This window comes from Heterocephalus glaber, unplaced genomic scaffold (assembly GCF_053883595.1).
Source record: "Heterocephalus glaber isolate CG9 unplaced genomic scaffold, H.glaber_assembly_v1.0 deba00000621, whole genome shotgun sequence".
In the NCBI taxonomy this organism is placed as follows: domain Eukaryota; kingdom Metazoa; phylum Chordata; class Mammalia; order Rodentia; family Bathyergidae; genus Heterocephalus; species Heterocephalus glaber.
In genome coordinates this window covers 15,047,714-15,066,971 of record NW_028258153.1, presented here as the reverse complement: position 1 = coordinate 15,066,971, position 19,258 = coordinate 15,047,714, and the positions used below count along the sequence as shown (strand labels likewise).

Genomic DNA, 19,258 nt, shown 5'->3' with positions numbered 1-19,258 from the left:
TTTCTCATTTAGTCCTCTCAGGGGCCTATGGTATTATTTTAAGCTAACCAAATCTATTAGAACTTCAAGTTAAATTGCATTAAAAATGTGAACTAGGGCCAGGGATTTAGCTCAGTGGTTCTGGCACCTGCCGCACAAGCGTGAGGTCCCGAGTTCGATCCCCGGTACCAAAAAAAAACAGACTAGAAAATGTGAACTAATAAAGCAAATGGATATCTTTATCAACTTTACCATACAGGAATGCTGTTTCTCTGATTATTTATATTTTCTATTAATCAGTTGTGTTTCATAATTTTCATCCAGAAGTTATCACACATTTTTAAAGATTGCTCCTGTGTGTTTTCTTTTATTTACTCATTTTTTTTTCCTAGTGTTGATCAAACTCAGGACCTCAAAAATGATACACAGCTCCTGTGTATTTTCTGTCTGTGTGTGATTTGCAAAAAGTGAATATTAAAAATTAAGAATTTACATTTATTTTTCTGTTAAATTTTATTTACTTAGAATGCAAAACTAATAAGAAGGCTGTAAAAAGGCAACATGAAGCACAAGATTTGTAAATGTGACATACCAGGTGATGGTGGTAAGATACAGTTGCCTACAATTTGATTTGCAGCAAGATCTCCTCTGATTTCATTGTTTTTAAATAATGTTTCCAGGTGAAAATGAAGAGGCACATCTATAAAAATAAAGTTAAAAAATGTTTTCAGTGAACATCATTCTTTACAGACTAATATTTTGCTTCCTTTCTATAAATACTATATAACCTTACAAAAATAAGTAAGTGTTTGAAAAGTCAAAGTACTCTTTCCAAGCATGTTGGTAGCAATCTTTTGGAAGTTATTAAGTATATTTAATACTATATTTAGTAAGCAAAATCTTAACAGACCAGTAGCTTTGTGAGCTTCCTAAAATAGGTAAGGTAAATACTAATTGTAAATATAATTCATAGATGAGTGGAAATAAATGTATCCTAAAAGTCTTTAACAAAACAGCCAAAGCTGGCTGACAACCCATTCCACTACATCACCACAAAATTCATTTAAAATAATAAAGTTTGCAAAAGATAACAATAATTAGGGGAACACTGCTATAATTCAGATGCAGTCTTATGAAAACCTCAAACTGCACATTCTCTTAGTTTATTTACAATATTAAATGAAACTGCTTTCACAATGGTTAAAACTTACTGACAAACTAGTTTTCCTTTAAATTCTTAGGGAAATTCAATTTACAATGCTTATATATTTCATACTGTCACAACCAAAAAAATTAAAAGAAGATTTGCTCACATTTATTAGGTTTTTTTTTTTCTTTTAAGAACATACAAGCAATCTTAAAAAGCATGGCTAGCTGGGCATGATGGCACATGCCTTCACAAGCTGAAGCAGGAGGATCACAAGTTTAAGGGCAGCCTGGACAAATTAGCAAGATCTTGTCTAATAGTAAAAAAGGGTGGGAGGTATAACTAATTGGTAGAGCATTTGCCTAGTATGAATGAGACCCTGCGTTCAGTGCCCAGTACTAAGGGGGGGGAAGCACTAATAACAGACATCTAAACTTTTCCTGGGGAGGGGGGGTGTCATAAAGCAGTTGATATACTGGAAGTTTTGCTAATCAAAAAATTTATTTTTAAGGAAATGAATATGTAAACCAGGTTATATCCAAGAGTGGGTTTAAAGAGATGTTATCTCTTGCTCAAACAATGTATTTTATTGGTAAAGTCCACGTGCATGCATGGAAAAAGGACACAGAAAACAAACTGGTTCATGGTCATCATCAAGGAGTTTGTCCTAAGAGCCTGTGACAAAATGAGAATATAAATTTAAAGTTCTCCCTTAAAATTCTACCTAAACATTTCAAGATTCAGATACATTCTAATTCCTACATGTTGTTTCTTCAAAGAGATGTAACTGACTACTATAAAAAGAGTATCTCTTACACCACTGTAAGTTAAAACATGATGTAACCAGAGAAGAGTCTTAGCCTGAATAACTTTTTTAGTACCCACCACGTGACCCATGGGCTCTCATCAATACTTCTTAACACACTTGAACTTGTTAGTGTACATTTCAGTTGTCCTAAACTGGAAAGCAAGTACCCTGATTTATTTGTATTTAATTCCTAGCACCTATTTAGTACATTGTGTATGTTAGAGATTTTTATTAAATGAATTCAAAGAATGGATTGCCCTAAAGAAGGTGAGCTAATTTTATTTATTATAAACATAATGTCTCATTTAATGAGCCTGTAAGATGAAGGATATTTATACACATTCTCAAGGTTATGTCTTATGATGAAAAATATGTGTCAGCTGTCAGGGCCATGTCAACAAAAGCAAACATGGTTTCTCTTAGAAGAGAAACCTAAAATAAAAGTAAATATTGAAATAAAGGAGAGATGGTAGGAAACAAAGTGACTTAGGAGATAGGAGAGGGGAGGGGAGAGTTAGGGAGGGGAATAAAGGGTTAGAAAATGATCAAGGTATGTTATATACACACCAATCTCCCAAATGAAACCACAGTTATGTATTGAAACAAACACCAAGTAATTATTTCATATATATGAAATAGGAAGGTTTTTTGCTGCTGTTTTGGTTTTTTGAGACAGGGTCTCGCTATGTAGTTCAAGCCGACCTTGATATCAGTATGTAGCCAGGCTGGTTTTGAACCCCTGGGATCTTCCTGCCTCAGCCTCCCAAGTGCTAGAAACAGGAAGCCTCGTTTAAGAAATAGGAAATTAAAAAGGCAAAAAACAAAAAAGATGTTTTAGGAGAATACCTCAGAATCAACTAGCTCCATCATTTATTAGCACAGTTTTAAGATTTAGATCTAAAATGGCCCCAATTGGTTCTACGCCTTTTGGCTAAGGTCAAGTGTATATCTAAAAATTGCCCCCAGAGCATCATGTATGAAAGGAGATGGGAGGCATTATAGCTGACTTGCTGTTAGGAGGTGGGACTAGTCAGAAGAGGCGGTCACTGTGGAAGTGACCTGCAAGAATATATCTCCCTTCCCCTCTCCTCCCTTGACTCCGCTTCCCGTCTGCCATGAAGGGAACAGCTGTCTTCTGCCCAGACCCTTATGCTGAGCCACTGATTGCGCAAGACTGAAAACTTCTAAAACGTGAGCCAAAATAAACCTCTCCTGTAAGGTGCAGGTGTTTCATGTTTTGTCCCAGCAATGAGGAAAGTGACTAAGACACTGAGTAATCATGGATGAATACTTAATGTTTCTAAGCTTAGTTTTCTCATATGTAAGATGAAGAGGACAACAGCATCTGTTCTCGTGGGGTTGTTTTGAGAATTAAAGTATTATATGCTTAGTATACACAGGGCCCAGAGTATGCTAACACTGAATGCTAGCTGCAGTAATATACAGTGTTTATTATTTCTACCTACTATGAAGGTTTTCTCAAAGACTGACTAACATAATTCCCATTCAGAATTTAAAGAATGGTGTAGCTAACATGTCACTGTAATACTGTTAAGAACTAAATTAAGATGTGGGGAAACAGGATAGGTACAAAAAACTATATTATAAAGAGAAAGTCTCTTAATTGTGAAAACTTTAAAAAGATTAACACAAGCTGAAAAGGAAACAAAAGCCCATTTGAGAAACTCCCTAATAAACAGAAGAACCTCAGGTGATGAATGTGAGGCATGTTTCTTTTCTATCTAAAATATTTACATTAGATCCAATATAGGAAAGACTGGGAAAGTTACCCAAAAAATTAAGAACTGGAAATTTAAAACCACCTAAGAGCTGTAGGATGTAAATGGCTTATTTATTCAGATAACGTATACTCTTGAGGTTCAAAAGTTGACTAAACCAATAGATGGTTTTCCTCCCACTTGAAAAAATTCAATGTAGTCTATAACTATAAATGGCAGAACACTATATGGTAGGGAAAACTCCATGTAAAACAGCCCATTACTATTGAGAAACATCTCAGCAACACAGCAGGTTGCCAAAAGTTTAACAAAATTTAATAGTATAGGAAGTTAAAATCTAGTTATTTCTCAAAGTAAGTCAAATTAGTATAAAAGTAATTGAAAAATCAACTTAAAAACATTAGTGTCACATGTAACTAAATTCCTCTGTAAAAACTGCTTAGGCCTAGTGACAAAATAACGTAACTTTTATTTGATTATTTGTATTTATAAGATTCTGTTTTACTATAGAAAGTACATAGAGTTACTTAGACATTTTTATGAGTAAGCTTACCTGATGGCAATGATAGGACAGAATGGAAAGAGGAATCTAACTCTGCAACAGGTTCTGTTAATATCTGAGACTTGCAATTGTGTTCATAGTTAATATCAGTTGGAGCTGACTGCAGGCAAGGCAATTGTATAGGATTTGAAAATGATGTGTCTTTTGAATGCATAATCTGCAAGGAAAAAGAATAAAGACTTCAGTTTTGCTTGAAAATTAAATGCGAAACAGTATATAATTCAGTATCTGATTGATACTACAAAAAAGTCCTGTCAGAATAATGACATAAGATAAACTAATCAAAACCTGGCCATAAACCAGATGAAGTCTCACTAATCCCATTTTGGTTTTTAAAAATGAAACATACTGTCCATGAAAGTGGAATTTTTTTCTCATCTTAGGAAGTTACAGTAAAGAGAAAAGAACCCAAGAATATGGCATATCCTTCATTTATTTAAATTATATTCAAGTTCTTTCAATAAAACTTTGCAATTTTCTTCTATACATATTTTCTTCTATACATATTTTCTTAACTGTTTTCCTAACTTTAATATTTGTTTCAATTGTAAAAGTGATTTTAAAATACAGTTTTTACTTTTGAACATATCCCACAATGATGCAAAACTATTATTCTAATATTATATTTTTAGCTTCTTTTAGTCTTCTATTATTTAAATATTACCTGTCAATGAGAACAGTCCAATTTCTTTCATTCAGTTTCATACTTTTATTATTTATTTGGGGGATTCCAATCATGCTGGGTAAGTTTAACTGTTAGGTAATTAACAGAAAATGAAAGGAGATCCTTCTGTTTTGTTCCTTATAACAAATTTTATTAACTCATCAAATTTAGAGTGATGTGGATTGTAGGGTGTTTTTTTGGTATGTACAGGATATAGTCCAAATTTGCCAAAGGAATTTAAAATTTATATTAATATTGAATTTAATCATATGCTTTTTCCGAAACCATTGAAATGATTAGATGGATTTTCTTTATTAATCTGGTGATTTTCACTAAAGGATTTTTAAATGTCAAATCAAGCTTGGATTATTTTTTAAGAGTCTTACTCAAGGGTTTTTAGTAACTTTTTCAAACAGCAATTGGTTTTGTTGACTTTCTATAATACGTTGTTTTATATTTAATTTATCTATCTTCTTTAGGATTAATCAAATATTTTGTTATATTTTTCTCTTCTGTTAAGTTGTATTTTATGCATTCCTTTATTTTTTTTCATTTAATGGTTTGCCTCCTAGGGATTACAATATGGATCCTTAATCCATTGGCTTTTACAGTATGATACAAACTATTCCTTTTACCCTTTTCCTCAAAACATTAGGACATTAGAACACTTTAACTCTGCTTACTCTCCTCTTTCTGTGTGTGTTATCACTGTTAGGTATCTTAATTCTACACATATTTATAATACTATACAATATTACTCTTATTGTTTTTGCCATCAGTATTCATGTATATAACCTATATATTTATCCCTTTGTTTCCAACCAGTTTCAAACTGGGGACCTTTCATGTGATAACCACTACTTTACAGAAACTCCACTTGTCCCTTTTCATTGCTCTTAGCTCCTACCTTCAATTCCCTACTCTCTGGAGCACAATAGCATCACAACAATAGAATCACAGCAGAATACCAAAAAGTCAGTGTCTTTCCATGTAACAATAAATTATTACTAAAAGACTTGTGTATCTTTTACTTCCTGAAGATATTCTGTTGTTAAAAGTGAGCATTCTCACATGGCACTGGCTATTATGTATAGATATTAAAACATTTTGACCTTTGTAAAGGCAAATGAAAAGAACAATGCATTTTAAATTTGTAATTCAATTGTAATAATGAAAAGAACAATGAATTTTTAATTTCAAAGAAGACAGTTTACATAACCACTTTCTTTACCACAGGTTTTCTACAGGGAAGACAAAACAATAGGGTAACTAATAGCACACTCTAGGGATAAAAATCTATGCTAAAGATCAAAACAAAACTAACCAAACAAAAACTTTTAGTCATATAATGAATAGTTTATTGCTTAGAAATGTTTTAAATGAATTAAGTTTAAGGCATTTTTCTTTTTTTTTTTTGGTACCGGGGATCGAACTCGAGTCCTTCTGCTTGCGAGGCAGGTGGCGGAACCACTGAGCTAAATCCCCAGCTTAAGGCATTTTTCTAAAAATTGTATAAAAGTGAACAAAGCTTCTATAAGATTTAACATTTTAGTATAGATCTTTGGAGGATAAACATTAAAAGATATGCAAACTATCGCTTCTCGGCCTTTTGGCTAAGATAATCAAGTGATATGCAAACTAATGGCTCAGTTGTAAGATTTTGAATAAAGTTAGGATACATTATTTCTATTTGGTAAGCAACCATTATACATATAATTGTAAAAAAAGCACTGCACTCATTCATGTATTCCTATATTAATGTCTAAGTGATGTAGAAAGTGAATTAGTGAGGTTAGCATTTCGTATTTATAGGAATGACAACACAGCATGTCTCCTACCAGTCTTTCCATCATCTCTGGTAAACACTGTTAATTAACCATAGCACCCTCTTCCCCTATCCCACACATCAAGATATTTATCAAATGGAGCTTTAGAAAGCCAATAGCCAATTGCAACAGACAACAGTGATGGAGACTATTTGACTTTTCTTAGAAATGTCTTGAAAGAATTAGTACGTCACATAGAGAATGGGCCACAGAGAAAACACATATAACTAAGGGCCATAAAAGTTTCAGGCTTGCAATTTAGGGTTTATTTGTGTTCTGAATGATATAAAATTTTTCACTCGCCCATCACAATGGAGTTTCCAGAATTATAAATCAGATGACATCAAGTTGGTGTCAGTTCAGGTTTGGTTCATCTTCTCCTGTGTCACTATTAGGGCCTGACTAGGACAGTTTACAAAGTGTACTTAGTACCATAATTTCCTGCGCCTCTTCTTTCTTTCCCTCGTCTCTTCAAAACTTTAACCATAGCAAATCAGTTAAGATGGGTTAATTATTCACAATTTCTTCATATCAATTCATTTCATTCCACTACATAATCCTATTCTTTATAGCCTTACATTTAGTGTATCAAATAGCTTCCTGATTTCCATTTCTCCAGTCTTTTCCTACTGTAATTGTCCTGCTGAAAGACACCACATTAATCTTTCAGAAAGTTTTAGTATTTCACTCCTCTATGTAAAAACCCATCACTCTTTCTCCACTGTTCTTCTAATCACTGAATCATTATCATTACCATCATCCTCATTCACATTTGAAAAGGGCTTATATGGCACACACTGGGGTATGTGCCTTTCAAATGTAACAACTCTATAAGGTCCTTGGGTTTTTTTCCCCTCTCATTGTTTGATTCAGCCAGTGTCTTAATTTGGAGTTAACACATGCCCCAAAACAGACCCCAGGTGGAAGACTGCTTAATGATAATAGTCACAAATTCTCCCTACAATTCCCTTCTATTGGTGATGTCCATTTCTCCATTCCCTTGAATCTGGACTGGTCAAGTGACTTGCTTTGTTTTATAGAAAGTGGAAGGAAATAATCTGGGCATCATGGCGCATGCCTGTAATCCCAGCACTTGGGAGGCTGAGGCAGGAGGACTGGCGTAAATTGTGAGTTTGAAGCCAGCCTGGGCATCAAGGCCGGCCTGAATTATAAAGCGAGACTTTGTCTCAAAGAAAAAGAGAGAGAGAGAGAGAGAGGAAGAAAGAAAATAGAAATGATGTTTGAGATCTGAGGCTTAGGCTTCAAGAGATTTGTCAATTCCTTCTTGTCACTACCCTGTGGTATCATGGAAGGAAGTCACTTTAGCTCATGCAGCATAAAATGTCCCAAGAACTGAGCTGCCCAGCCAATAGGCAGCATAAACACCTGGTAGATGAGTGAAGCCCCTTCTTCCAGATCAGTTGACTCCTCCAGCTGAACACGGCTGTGTAAAGACAGCCCCTTTTTATGAATGAGGAAAATAAGACTAGTAATTTGCATGTTTCTATATATTACTATTAAGAAGTGGTACTGGGCCAGGCATAGTGACTTATGCCTGTGATCCCAGCTACTCAGGAGGCTGAGAGAGGGGGTCAAAAGTTTGAAGCTAGCCTGTGGAACTTAGCAAAAGCCTGTCTCAAAATAAAAATAAAATAAAAACAGTTGGACATAGCTCAGCGGCAGAGTGCTTGCCTGCCATGCAAGAGGCCCTAAGCTTGATCCCCAGTATTAAGAGAAAAAAAGTAGAACTGAGATTTCAATCCAGTGTCTTCTAGAATCCATACATGAAACATTATAATGGGCTGCTTCTCTGTAGGAAATAGTTCTTAGACCATAATTTGGTACCTTTCAAATTGATACAGAATTACATAAAGTATATTTTCTCAGAATTTATAGCTATACAAGCTATAAATTTTTCTAATCTAAAAATCACTAGAATATAGAATTGTTGAAGTGAGGAACTCCTCAACCAAAATACTTTCCACTGTCTAAAGGGGTTGCTTGAGTAGATGGAGGGCAGGAGGAGGTGCAGCACAGGCAGGGAAGAGCTGGCTGCCCAGTAGTGTAGAATCTACTTAAGTGAACTTTAAACCACTTACTTTTCTTCGTTTAATCTGACATCTCTCATACTATGGAATTAACGTATTTTCTATTTCAGTGTCACTGGTTACCTCAGTTGTTTAGATCTTTCTATTCCTTATCCTCAGTGTAGAAGAAAATATTACCTGGGATTATGTGTTGAAATTAAATTTGCATATATTTGTGCATTATTTTCCCAATAGGAACTTAAATTTCCATAAGACCAAGTCATTGCTTTTTTTTTTTTTTAATTCTTACACTATTTGCTCTAAAAAGTAACCTGCATTCACATAAAGCTTATAAGCCTACTCATTTTATCTTTTAAAAAGGACATGGAAATCTCAAGATGGAACTTTCATTATACATACCTTCATTTAGACAACTGGATTATTTTATTAAATCACCAAGCATTATAACTTGATAATCTAGAAAATATTGAGGCTGACTATTGAATACTTAAAAACACTACTTTTGCTAATTTGTCATAGGAGATATATAAAATTTAGAAATGTAACTGAACATAAATTAAATTAGTAATAGTTTTCCGATAAGGATTATAATATTTATTCTTAATTATAAGCTTTACTCCAGTTTGTAAATAGGTCTACTGCAACTGTTTTTTCTTAAATATACTTGAAGTGGTTTCTGGTTTACGTACTACAATTTCTGAAGCCCTTCATCAACAAATATCTGCCTTGTTGTATGTTATGGCTTGTGTCTTGTTGTCCTCCCAAAGCCTCACGTGGTCATAGGTGGGGCTTTTTCATAGGTGGCTGGATCTAGAGTGTGTGATGCTGGGATTAAGGGTGCGCGATTAATAAATCAGTCCACTGATTGGTTTGGTACCTACCCTAAGCCCATTAACCTAGATAAAATATAAAAAGGGCAGAAAGAAGTTGCTAAGCTCGCTTGGACTTACTGCTTGCTGCCTTCTGCACGCCCTGCTTTGCCGTGCACTGTTTCTCCTCTGTGATGCCCCTCTGCCATGCCACCCTGCCTTGGATCCAGCCAACTATGGACTGAAACCCCTACAAACCGTGAGCCAAATAAACCTTTCCTCTTTGAGTATTGGGTATTTTGTCTCAGCGACAAGAAAAGTAACAAAGACATTGGACTTCAAAATTTCTCTATGCCTCCCATTTCCCACTGTCAGAAGCAGTGTCTATTCTGGTCTGCCCTATCTCAAATTGGATATATGTAGAATAATTAAATAATTACTTCACAAGAATTCTTGAAACCATACTTGAAAATCTGTACTCAATGAACTATACCTGAGGAGCCACACCTACAAACATAATTCAGGTACCTGAACATGACTTTTGGCTGATAACATCTGAGACTTCAAGCCAGAGCCTAACAACCATAATGGGATGAGATATTAGGAATCTTGGGAAGAAGGAGTTAAGTAGGATTTTTTTTTTTTAACATCTGAGAGATGTAAATAATTAGGAACCAGAGAATGAACTGTGATAGTTCCTATGATGGCTCCAACCAATGAACCCCATCTCCCAGTATTCTTGCCCTTGTGGAGTCCCTCCTATATTACATCCTATGTTGAGTCACTTTAACCAACAAATTCAATAGTAAAGCAAAGAGCTAATTCTAGGACCAAGTCATAAGAAGGACCAACAGCTTCTATATTTACATTTTTGAGGGCCACAGTCAATATGTAAGAAGTCTGATTACTCTGCCAAAGAAACCAAATGAAAAGACAGTATGGAATGGTCCTGAAACTATATGAAGAGGGAAAAAAGACACCAGGCCATCCAAGTCTCCAGATGAGTTAGCCCTAGTCACTATCTTACTATAACTCTGTAAGTGACCTTATACAAGATTACAAAAATCTACAGAATCATGAAAAACAATACTAAATGGTTTTATACCTCAGAGTTTTAGGCTGGTTTGTTATGCAAAAACCAATAACCAAAGAAACCAGGATGGACTACTCTGAATGTGCAACCTAGGATACATGCCCACTTGTGTGGTGAAGAAAATACAGAACACGATGAATTTTCACCTACGTATATACTTGATAATCACTACCACAATCAAGATATGATGCATAACAACAATGTAGAAACCTTGGTTGTGCCCTTTTCTGGTCAACCCCCACCATCTCCCACCCTGTACTGAAGTAGATATAATTCTATCAAAAATATAATATTTTTGTTTGTACCAGAAATTCAACAATTCCTTCCCCATAGTCTGAACAGTTCTAGCATTTTTCATAAGTTCAAGTCCAAGTATCTTCTGAGACAAAAGACAAACTCTTAACTATAAAACTCTGAAAAAATTAAAAACACGTTACATAATCCCAAGGTACGGTGACACAGGGTATTCATCTTCATGCCAAAAGGGAAGAACAAAAGAATAGAAAAAAATTGGACCAAAATGTAGGTGGGAAAATATTAAGCCCTGCAGCTCTACATCTGGCATAAGGAGAACATGCTGATAAGATGTGAATTCCAGAGGGCTGGGGCAGCCTCACTTATATGGTCTTGCTGGTTAATATCCAAGTAGCCTCTTTCTAGGCATGCACAGGATGCAGCTTTCCTCAGATGTTCCATGTTTCTGGCATCTCTAACTTCTTGGAGTCTCCACTGCACTTTTGGCTTCATTCCCACAGCTTTACTCACTGCCTTTTCAGAAATATGGGTGGAAGCCTTCCTGTCTTTTGCATGCCAGTAAAGCCAGCATCAGGTGGATGAAGCCAACATCTGCTCTCAGCAGGAGCAGTAGCCAGGCCCCCTTGGACCATGACTGCTTGAGCCTCTGAGTGTCTGCATGGCTGAGCACAGTGAAATAAATCTCAAGGAACCAATTTCCTAGGAGGTTTTTGTTTGTTTTTAAGCAGGGGACCCATGTGCTCTCTACTCAAATGAATAGTTTACACTTTTGCAACCTTGAACATTCAATAGGTAGCATCTTTTTGATTTCAAGGAATCTTTCTTCTTGTTCTTGTACAAAGTACTTGTTTTCTTTCTAATGGTACTAATCTCTTCAACAGCCACACCTCCTTTGGCCTCAAATTTACACAGGGTTCCTTCTAGGCCACAACTTCAGACTTTCAAGTTTTTATGCACTGCCTTTTGCCCATGATTCTCAGTATAAATCTAGATAAAGCTACCAGAGGTACCCCTGCTACAGCATGAATGTTGGGCTGCTCTGACATTTCATCTGCCATATTAATTAGTTTACTAACTTTAATTTCAATCTTCTGTAAAGTTTCAGGACATATGCAAAATATAAGCAAGTTTCTCCTAGAATAACAAATAAGGCCTCTAGTCCAATTGCCAATAGTCTTTTTTCCTAACTGAAACCTTCTGAACCTGGCCTTTACTAATTGCATTTCTATCACCATTACAGTCTTCCAAGTTCCATGAAGAATCACTCATCAGGCTCTGCTTACAGCATTTATCAGTAGATGTTTGCAACACATGAAGTTTACATTCATCTTGGGGAGTACGTACATGTACATAACACAGCTGGGTTCTTTTTATAAGCCCCTTCCCCGCCCCCTTCCTACCAACCTTTGTCCCTCCATATCTAAATGTCCCTTATTATTATTTATGACAAAATGTTTACATCCATTGTGGGCATTTGGAACCTGTACATAGCATATCTTTATTCTTCTTACTTCCACTTTCCTTCCCCTTCTCCCATCCCCCTTGGTCTCCTGGATCCCTTCCCATTTGCAAATCTAGCCTCTTGTTTCAATCAATCAGTCTATCTATCTATCTATTTTTAAAGGAGAAAAGGTTTATTTGGCTCATAGTTTGTAGAGGTTTCAGTTCACAGCAGGCTAGCTCCTGGGCAGGGTGGCAGGGCAGAGGGGCATCACAGAGAAGAAACCATTCACGGCAGGCAGAAGGCAGAAGGCAACAAGCTACAAGCCTCCTATTTATCCTTTATTCTTCTCTTTTTACTTTCCCTAACTCAAATGAGAAATACTACACCATAGTTAAGCTTGTGTATCTGATTTATTTCACTAACATTTTTCAGATGCATCCATTTTTCTGTAAATGTTTTGAATTCTTTATAGCTTAGCTGAGTAGTATTGTTACATATAAATATGACATTTTCTTTATCCACTTGTCTGTTGATGGGCATACAGGCTGCTTCCAGAATTTAGCTATTATGAGTTGTGATGTTATAAACATTGGTATGCATACATCATTGTGGTATGGATGTCTTTAGCTCTTATGGGAATATACCTAGAAGGAGAACATCTAGGTCAAATAGAATTTTTATTTTTAGCTCTATAAATAGGAAAAAAATTGGCAGCTATTCCTCAGAGGAATAATATCTAGAATATATAAAGAACCAAAAAAGAATTCAGATCACCTAAAATAAAACACCCAATCAAGAAATGGGCAAGTATAATAAACAAATATTTCTCAGAAGTACAAATGACTAACAAACATGAAAAAAAGGTTCAACATCTCTGGCCATTAGAGAAATGTACATTAAAACAATGCTAAGCTTTCATCATACACCAGAAAGAATGGCAATCATCAAGAAGTCAAAGAATAACAAATTCTGGCATGACTGTGGTGAAAAAAGAACCCTCCTACATTGATGGAAATGTAAACTAGTACAACCATTATGGAAATCAGTATGGTGATTTCTCAAAGAACTAAAATTAGAAATTTCATATGACCCAGATATTCCCCCTCTAGGTATCTTCCCCATGAGCTAAATACATCATACTACAGTAATACATGTATATCAATGTTTATAGCAGCACAATTCATAATAGCTAAACCTGGAAACAGGCTGTATACTCATCAACAGATGAATACCTAAAGAAAATATGATATTTATACACAATGGAATCACTACTCAGGTATAAAGGATAAATTCAAGACATTGGGGCAGGCCTCTCTCTGGCCCAAGTCTGGTTGGTGGAGGGGTCCTCTGCCCATGGTACCTGCTGCAGAGGAGAAAGCAAGGATGTAACTTTTCACAGTGTTTGGAGGTGGGTTTTGTGAGGATAAGGGTAGTGTATGCAAAGTCTGTCCCAGGAATCTGGTCTCTATACACTAGATTGGTCCCTTGGGCTTTTTGCTTCACTATCAAAATAGCTGCTCCCCAGAGGAGTGGCAGATGGGGGCAGGTGGACCTGCCATGGCAGCACCATTTTCCTTTTTCCATTGTCCATTTGTTTGCTTTGATCTACACATACCATCTTTCCTATTCATTTTCTGTTTGAGTGTGAAAGCCCTCCTACCTTCAGAATATCTTCTTTCTCAGTGAATCCTCTCCGAGCTTCTCCCATACCACTCCTCCTCTAGTCAGCCAGGTTGAATCAGTCCTCTACTTATAGCATTCTAAGGCTTCTCTAGATTGCATCTCCAAATCTTTCCAAACTCGTCCCATAAACCAATTCCAAAGGCTTCTGAACCACAGGGTCAAGTGCAGTCACAGCTATGACCTCAGGTCTCTGGTACCAATTTTTTGTATTAGCTTGCCAGTTACTTTAACACAACACCTGACACTGAAAACTTAAAGGAGAGGTTTAATTTGGCTCATGGTTTAAGGCATTTCAGTCCATGACCAACTGACTCCAAGGCAAAAACATCATAGCAGAATGTTGTGGTGGAGCCAAGGTGCTTAGCTCATGGCAGCTGTGAGGCAGAGTAAGAGAACAGTGCCAAAGAAGAAAGGGCAAGATTCTAGACATAGACTCCAAAGCCCTGCCTCCCTGACCCACCCATACACACCCAGAAGTGTGCTCCAACAAACCTGGTACATCTCAAAGCTAATCCAACTGATGCTCCACCCTAAAAGGCAGAGGAAAGAAGAGCAAATTCTTTCTCTTTATTTTTGAGATTGGACATTCATCTTCTGTCCTCAGGCATCAGTCTATCTTCTATCTATCATTCTTTCAGTCTTTTCTCTGCAGACCCCCTGAACCATACAAACATTCTTACATGTCTTTCTGTGTACATAGATATTCATTACTCCTCGGTAGGTTTCTAGAAGTAGAACTTCTAGGTCATAAGAATAAATGTACATAGTACTACATCATATTTTAAATTGTATTTCCTTGTTGAGTAATGATTTTTAACATATTTCATGTTTATTGGCCATTTGGATATGCTCTTGAAGGAAAGATCTGTTTAAGTCATATATATATTTATTTTTAAAAAGTTTTGTGATAAAATGTGTACAACATAAAATTTGCCATTTTAATCATTTTGTAGTGTACAACTCCATGTTTATGCCTATTTTTGTTAGATTTGTATTTCTTCTTTTAAAAGGCATTCACAATATATAATACATTCACTCAGTATTCAAAATTTGTGGCGTATATAATGATATCAATAATACAGATATAGATAGATCAAATGTCTTCACAGTATGTACCCTGACTTAATATTGTCCTTAAATGAATACAAGTTCAAAATTTTATCAAAGGCCAAATTACCAATCTTTTCTGATTAGTGATCTTTGTATCCTGTTTAAGAAGTCAACTACCCTAGAGACATGATGATAGTGACTTATTTTCTTCCAGAGGACTGTTTTTCTTTCACATTTAGGGCTATGATTCATTTTCTTTTATCTTGAAGAGTAACATGTTTGCAATTGAATATTTTCATCAGTCCACTTTCCTGCCTATAAATTTTGGGGGTTTGAAAACCTTCTTTCATGTCATCTACCTTTCAGTCTAAGCTGGTAGTGTTTCTGCAGTATAAGATGCTCAAAAACCTGTGGGACTCTCACATGTCAATAGGATCCATGTCAATAGACAAGAGGATTCTCTAAAGATTCTCTGTGGATAGCCTATCTCTATTCTTGCTTTTCCTGACATAGCTGACTGGGTCCATGAGTCATACACCTAATACCTCTGACAAACATTTGTTCATGTTCTGGCTATTCTCCACATATGTTGTCATTTTTTGTAAGTGGTTGTGAATTTCCCAAATCCAAACAAATCTTACCTGAAATTCTTAACTATATATGCAAAGTCCCAATTGACAAATAATTTCACTGTAACAATTTTCTAGGTCTGCCATAACAAGATACCGCAAATGAGTGGCTGAAGCAAAAGAAATTCTCGGGACCCTGTTGCTGTGATGGTGAGATATGGGGTAAGGAAAATACTCTATTATCTTTATGATTAAATCTCCGCCTTTTGGCGTGTCTATGTCCCTGAGCTGTGACCTTAACAATTTTTTTTATATTTTCCACCCCTATTCCCTTAGGTGAGAGAAGAATTCTGGGAGTAAGTGTGGGAGAATGCTCTCCCTCCAGGTAGTAGGAAAGCTCTGGTAAGGTCTTTTGCCCTTAAGGGTAGTCTTTGTTACAGAGAATACCCTGGGCTTCTTTCACAGTGAATACTCTTCCCCTTTCCTGCCAGCGCCACTAGAGGTCCTTCTTGGCTTTTCACTGAGAATCCAGAGAGGTGAAGTGTGGGCATCCACCCATAACTATGGCTCTAGGAGTTTCTCACCCTCCAGTTAGTCAATACCCAGGCTACGGCAATTTGCCAGTATTATGATTTAATTTTTCCTAGCAGTTAGCATATGGTTATGGGGGCTTCTGCTCCAGCTTCAGGTAAGTGACCTTGACTGGGACTTTCTGGATTTCCCTGTCCTTCCATATTTCAGGTTAGCATTCTGCCCTGTATCCTCTATTCTCTGATGGAAAAAAAGATGTGTATATTCCTTTGTTTGCTGAAAGTTTTAAAACTGCTTACCTTCCCAGGCCATTCTTTTACATAATCATAGCTTATTTTACATCATTTTAGTAAGATCTGGCAAACCACCTGAATTATACAAATAGATCTCTTCCAGTTGGACTACTATGGCTCTTCCAGTTGGACTACATTCTTATGTAAAACATTTAAGACAGACAATTCTACTTATGAGTAGGAAATCACAAAATTACATTTCAAAAATGTTACTTATCCATTGCAGCAACTATAAAGAAAAATTATTGTAGGCAAGCATGGTGGCACACACCTATAACCCCAGCACACCAGAGGCTGAGGCAGGAGGATTACCACAAGTTCTAGGTCAGCCTGGGCTACATAGTAAGTTCAAGCCCAGCCTGAACTACATAGCAAGACCCTGTCTCAAAAAAATTATTGTATAAAAATAATTTATCAAAACTTTAAAAATCATTTCCCCATGGGTCAACTTAGGAAACATCTTTTAAATGATTAAATAAAACAATTATTTAAAGAATACTTTTAAGTTGGGGAATTGTACTAATAATATTTTAACTACCAAATGGTAAAAATTAGTCTTTAAAAAAACCCATTTGTGATAATTCACATTCTTATTTATAATTGAATTTAACAAAACTGAAAGTTGGTTCCTAAAGAAGCAAAGATGTTGATTTTTATACAAGTATATTTAAAATAGTTAATGTAGTCACAGTCAGAAACAGGTACAGTAATATTAAATAATACCATCAAGGAGAATTTTAAAGAAGTATATTCATCATTTTTTACAAATAAAAATGTGTTTTTTTAAATGAGTGTTTTTAATGATGGATATTTTTCTTATGTAAGTGTAAGCATGGACATCTAAAAGTGTTCTGCTGGGCCTGGGATTTAGCTGAGTGGCACTGCGCCTGCCTCTCAAGGGCAAGGTCCTGAGTTCCATCCTCAGTACCAAAAATAATAATAATAATAAAATGAATTAAAGTGTACTGCTTATGTTTCAGAAGAGGAAAAAAGGATTGCTCACAGGATTAAGAAATACAAAACCTAAAAACAAAAGCATCACTTCTTCCAAAATAACTCACAGTTGTGAAGATTTTCTTCACATGAACTATTCATAAGAAATATATAGCATATCCCCATTTCCCTGTTACCCTTTCTAGTAAATTTTAATTTTTAAAATTAGCATAAGCAAAATAATTTTTTAAAGTTGGAGTAGGAACTGCTAGGCATAGCTTGGTGGTACAGTGCACGCAGGAGACCTAGGTTAAATCCCCAGCACCAAACAATACCAATAGCAATCTAAGGATTTGAAAAATTTTAGAGTATACTACTATGTTTTATAAATTAATAAATTCCACTTAGGTATTGACAATACCTATTACTTAATTTAAAACTGTATTTTAAAGTTTTCTACATTTAATTATTCTGAATAACCATGCAAAACCCTTTTGCACTTGTACATGAAGTATACTGATAGTGAAATATTTGTTTATGTTTCCAAAGGTCGCCTTACCTGAGGAGTCCAATAAAAAGTGGGGCTCAATCTATAGAGTTTTCGTTTTTGGAAACTCTGAAGTGGTCTTGTTCGGGCTGCTGTGGTCATGATAGTCAATCTTATCCTGTCTTTTTTCCTCTTCTTACTGTGCTTCTGATTAAGTAACCAGCTAGTGGAGGAAGAGAATTCCTCTAAATTTTCCGAAGAACTGAAATGACATGAAATAATTGGGGGAGGGGGTGTAAGAAAACCAAATGTAAATTGCCCTGGTCCATTGACAGAAGACCATTGGCTTTGCAAATAATTTGGGAGCTGATGAAAGAATTTGTATCAATATGGTAGTACATATTCAAGTGGCAAAAATAATTTCTACTCTTATTTTTTCCTGCAAAACAAATATCCCAAAAGTTAGACGTTAGACAATGCTCGCAAGTTTTCTAGTCTATCTCTGTTAGTTATAAATCAGTAATTCATATATATTACCTTTAATACATCAATTTTTTTGCATATGGGTGAAATTACATATGATTAAAAGCTAAAAAAATGCTAGTCTCAACACTGCAATGCTAGTTGCTCTTAAGCAATGAACAACATTTCAATGAATTCTTAAATAGTTGCTCACCTATTTTAGAAATTTTAAAAATGCTTTTGATGATCAGAAGCTGTAACTGTAGTGAAAACATCACATAAGCTATACTGAAAATAAGTATATTATAATTACCCTTCATATTAATTTTTAACATATTTATTTAATTTCACTTATGCTAGTATATTACATATACAATAAGCTTTTTAGGCACTATAAGTTACCAATTTCAAACTTATTTATGTAGGCTAAAGCTACTAAGTTTGGTATTCTAACATTATCAAGTAAATATGCTCTATGGAATACCCCACTAATCAACATATAAGTTCCAAATATGCTATTTGATTCAAGTAGGATTGGTATTTGACGGTAAACATAAGATATGGTTTCTCTAGAGCAGTGTTCTTGGTTTGGAGTAACATTTATGATTGTTATAAATTTTTTTTTTTTTTTGGTACCGGAGATCGAACTCGGAACCTTATGCTTGTAAGGCAGGTGGCGGAACCACTGACCTAAATCCCTGGCCCTGTTATAAAATATTTTATTAACTTGTAGAAAAGCACACAATTCAAGAATGCTTTACATATTAACAAAAGGAATAAACATACCTGAAAAGATTATGTTGGTGAAACCAAAAAGAGTACTTAAATGTGGAAGTTGATTACTACTGTAATACATTCAACAAATACATAGTGAAG

The 19,258-nt window shown here is 35.5% G+C and overlaps 1 protein-coding gene across 4 annotated transcripts in view; it reads right to left on the bottom strand.

The window, feature by feature from the left end:
• Positions 1–19,258, bottom strand: part of Kansl1l (KAT8 regulatory NSL complex subunit 1 like) — a 130,110-nt gene that overhangs the window by 21,437 nt on the left and 89,415 nt on the right. For all 4 annotated transcript variants that reach the window (XM_004851123.4, XM_087205800.1, XM_021263500.2 and 1 more), the window contains 3 exons: positions 17,993–18,182; positions 4,227–4,392; positions 572–679 (listed from right to left, as the gene is read on the bottom strand). In XM_004851123.4, the coding sequence (XP_004851180.1) occupies positions 572–679; positions 4,227–4,392; positions 17,993–18,182 (464 nt within the window). The remainder of the gene's footprint in view (positions 1–571; positions 680–4,226; positions 4,393–17,992; positions 18,183–19,258) is intronic.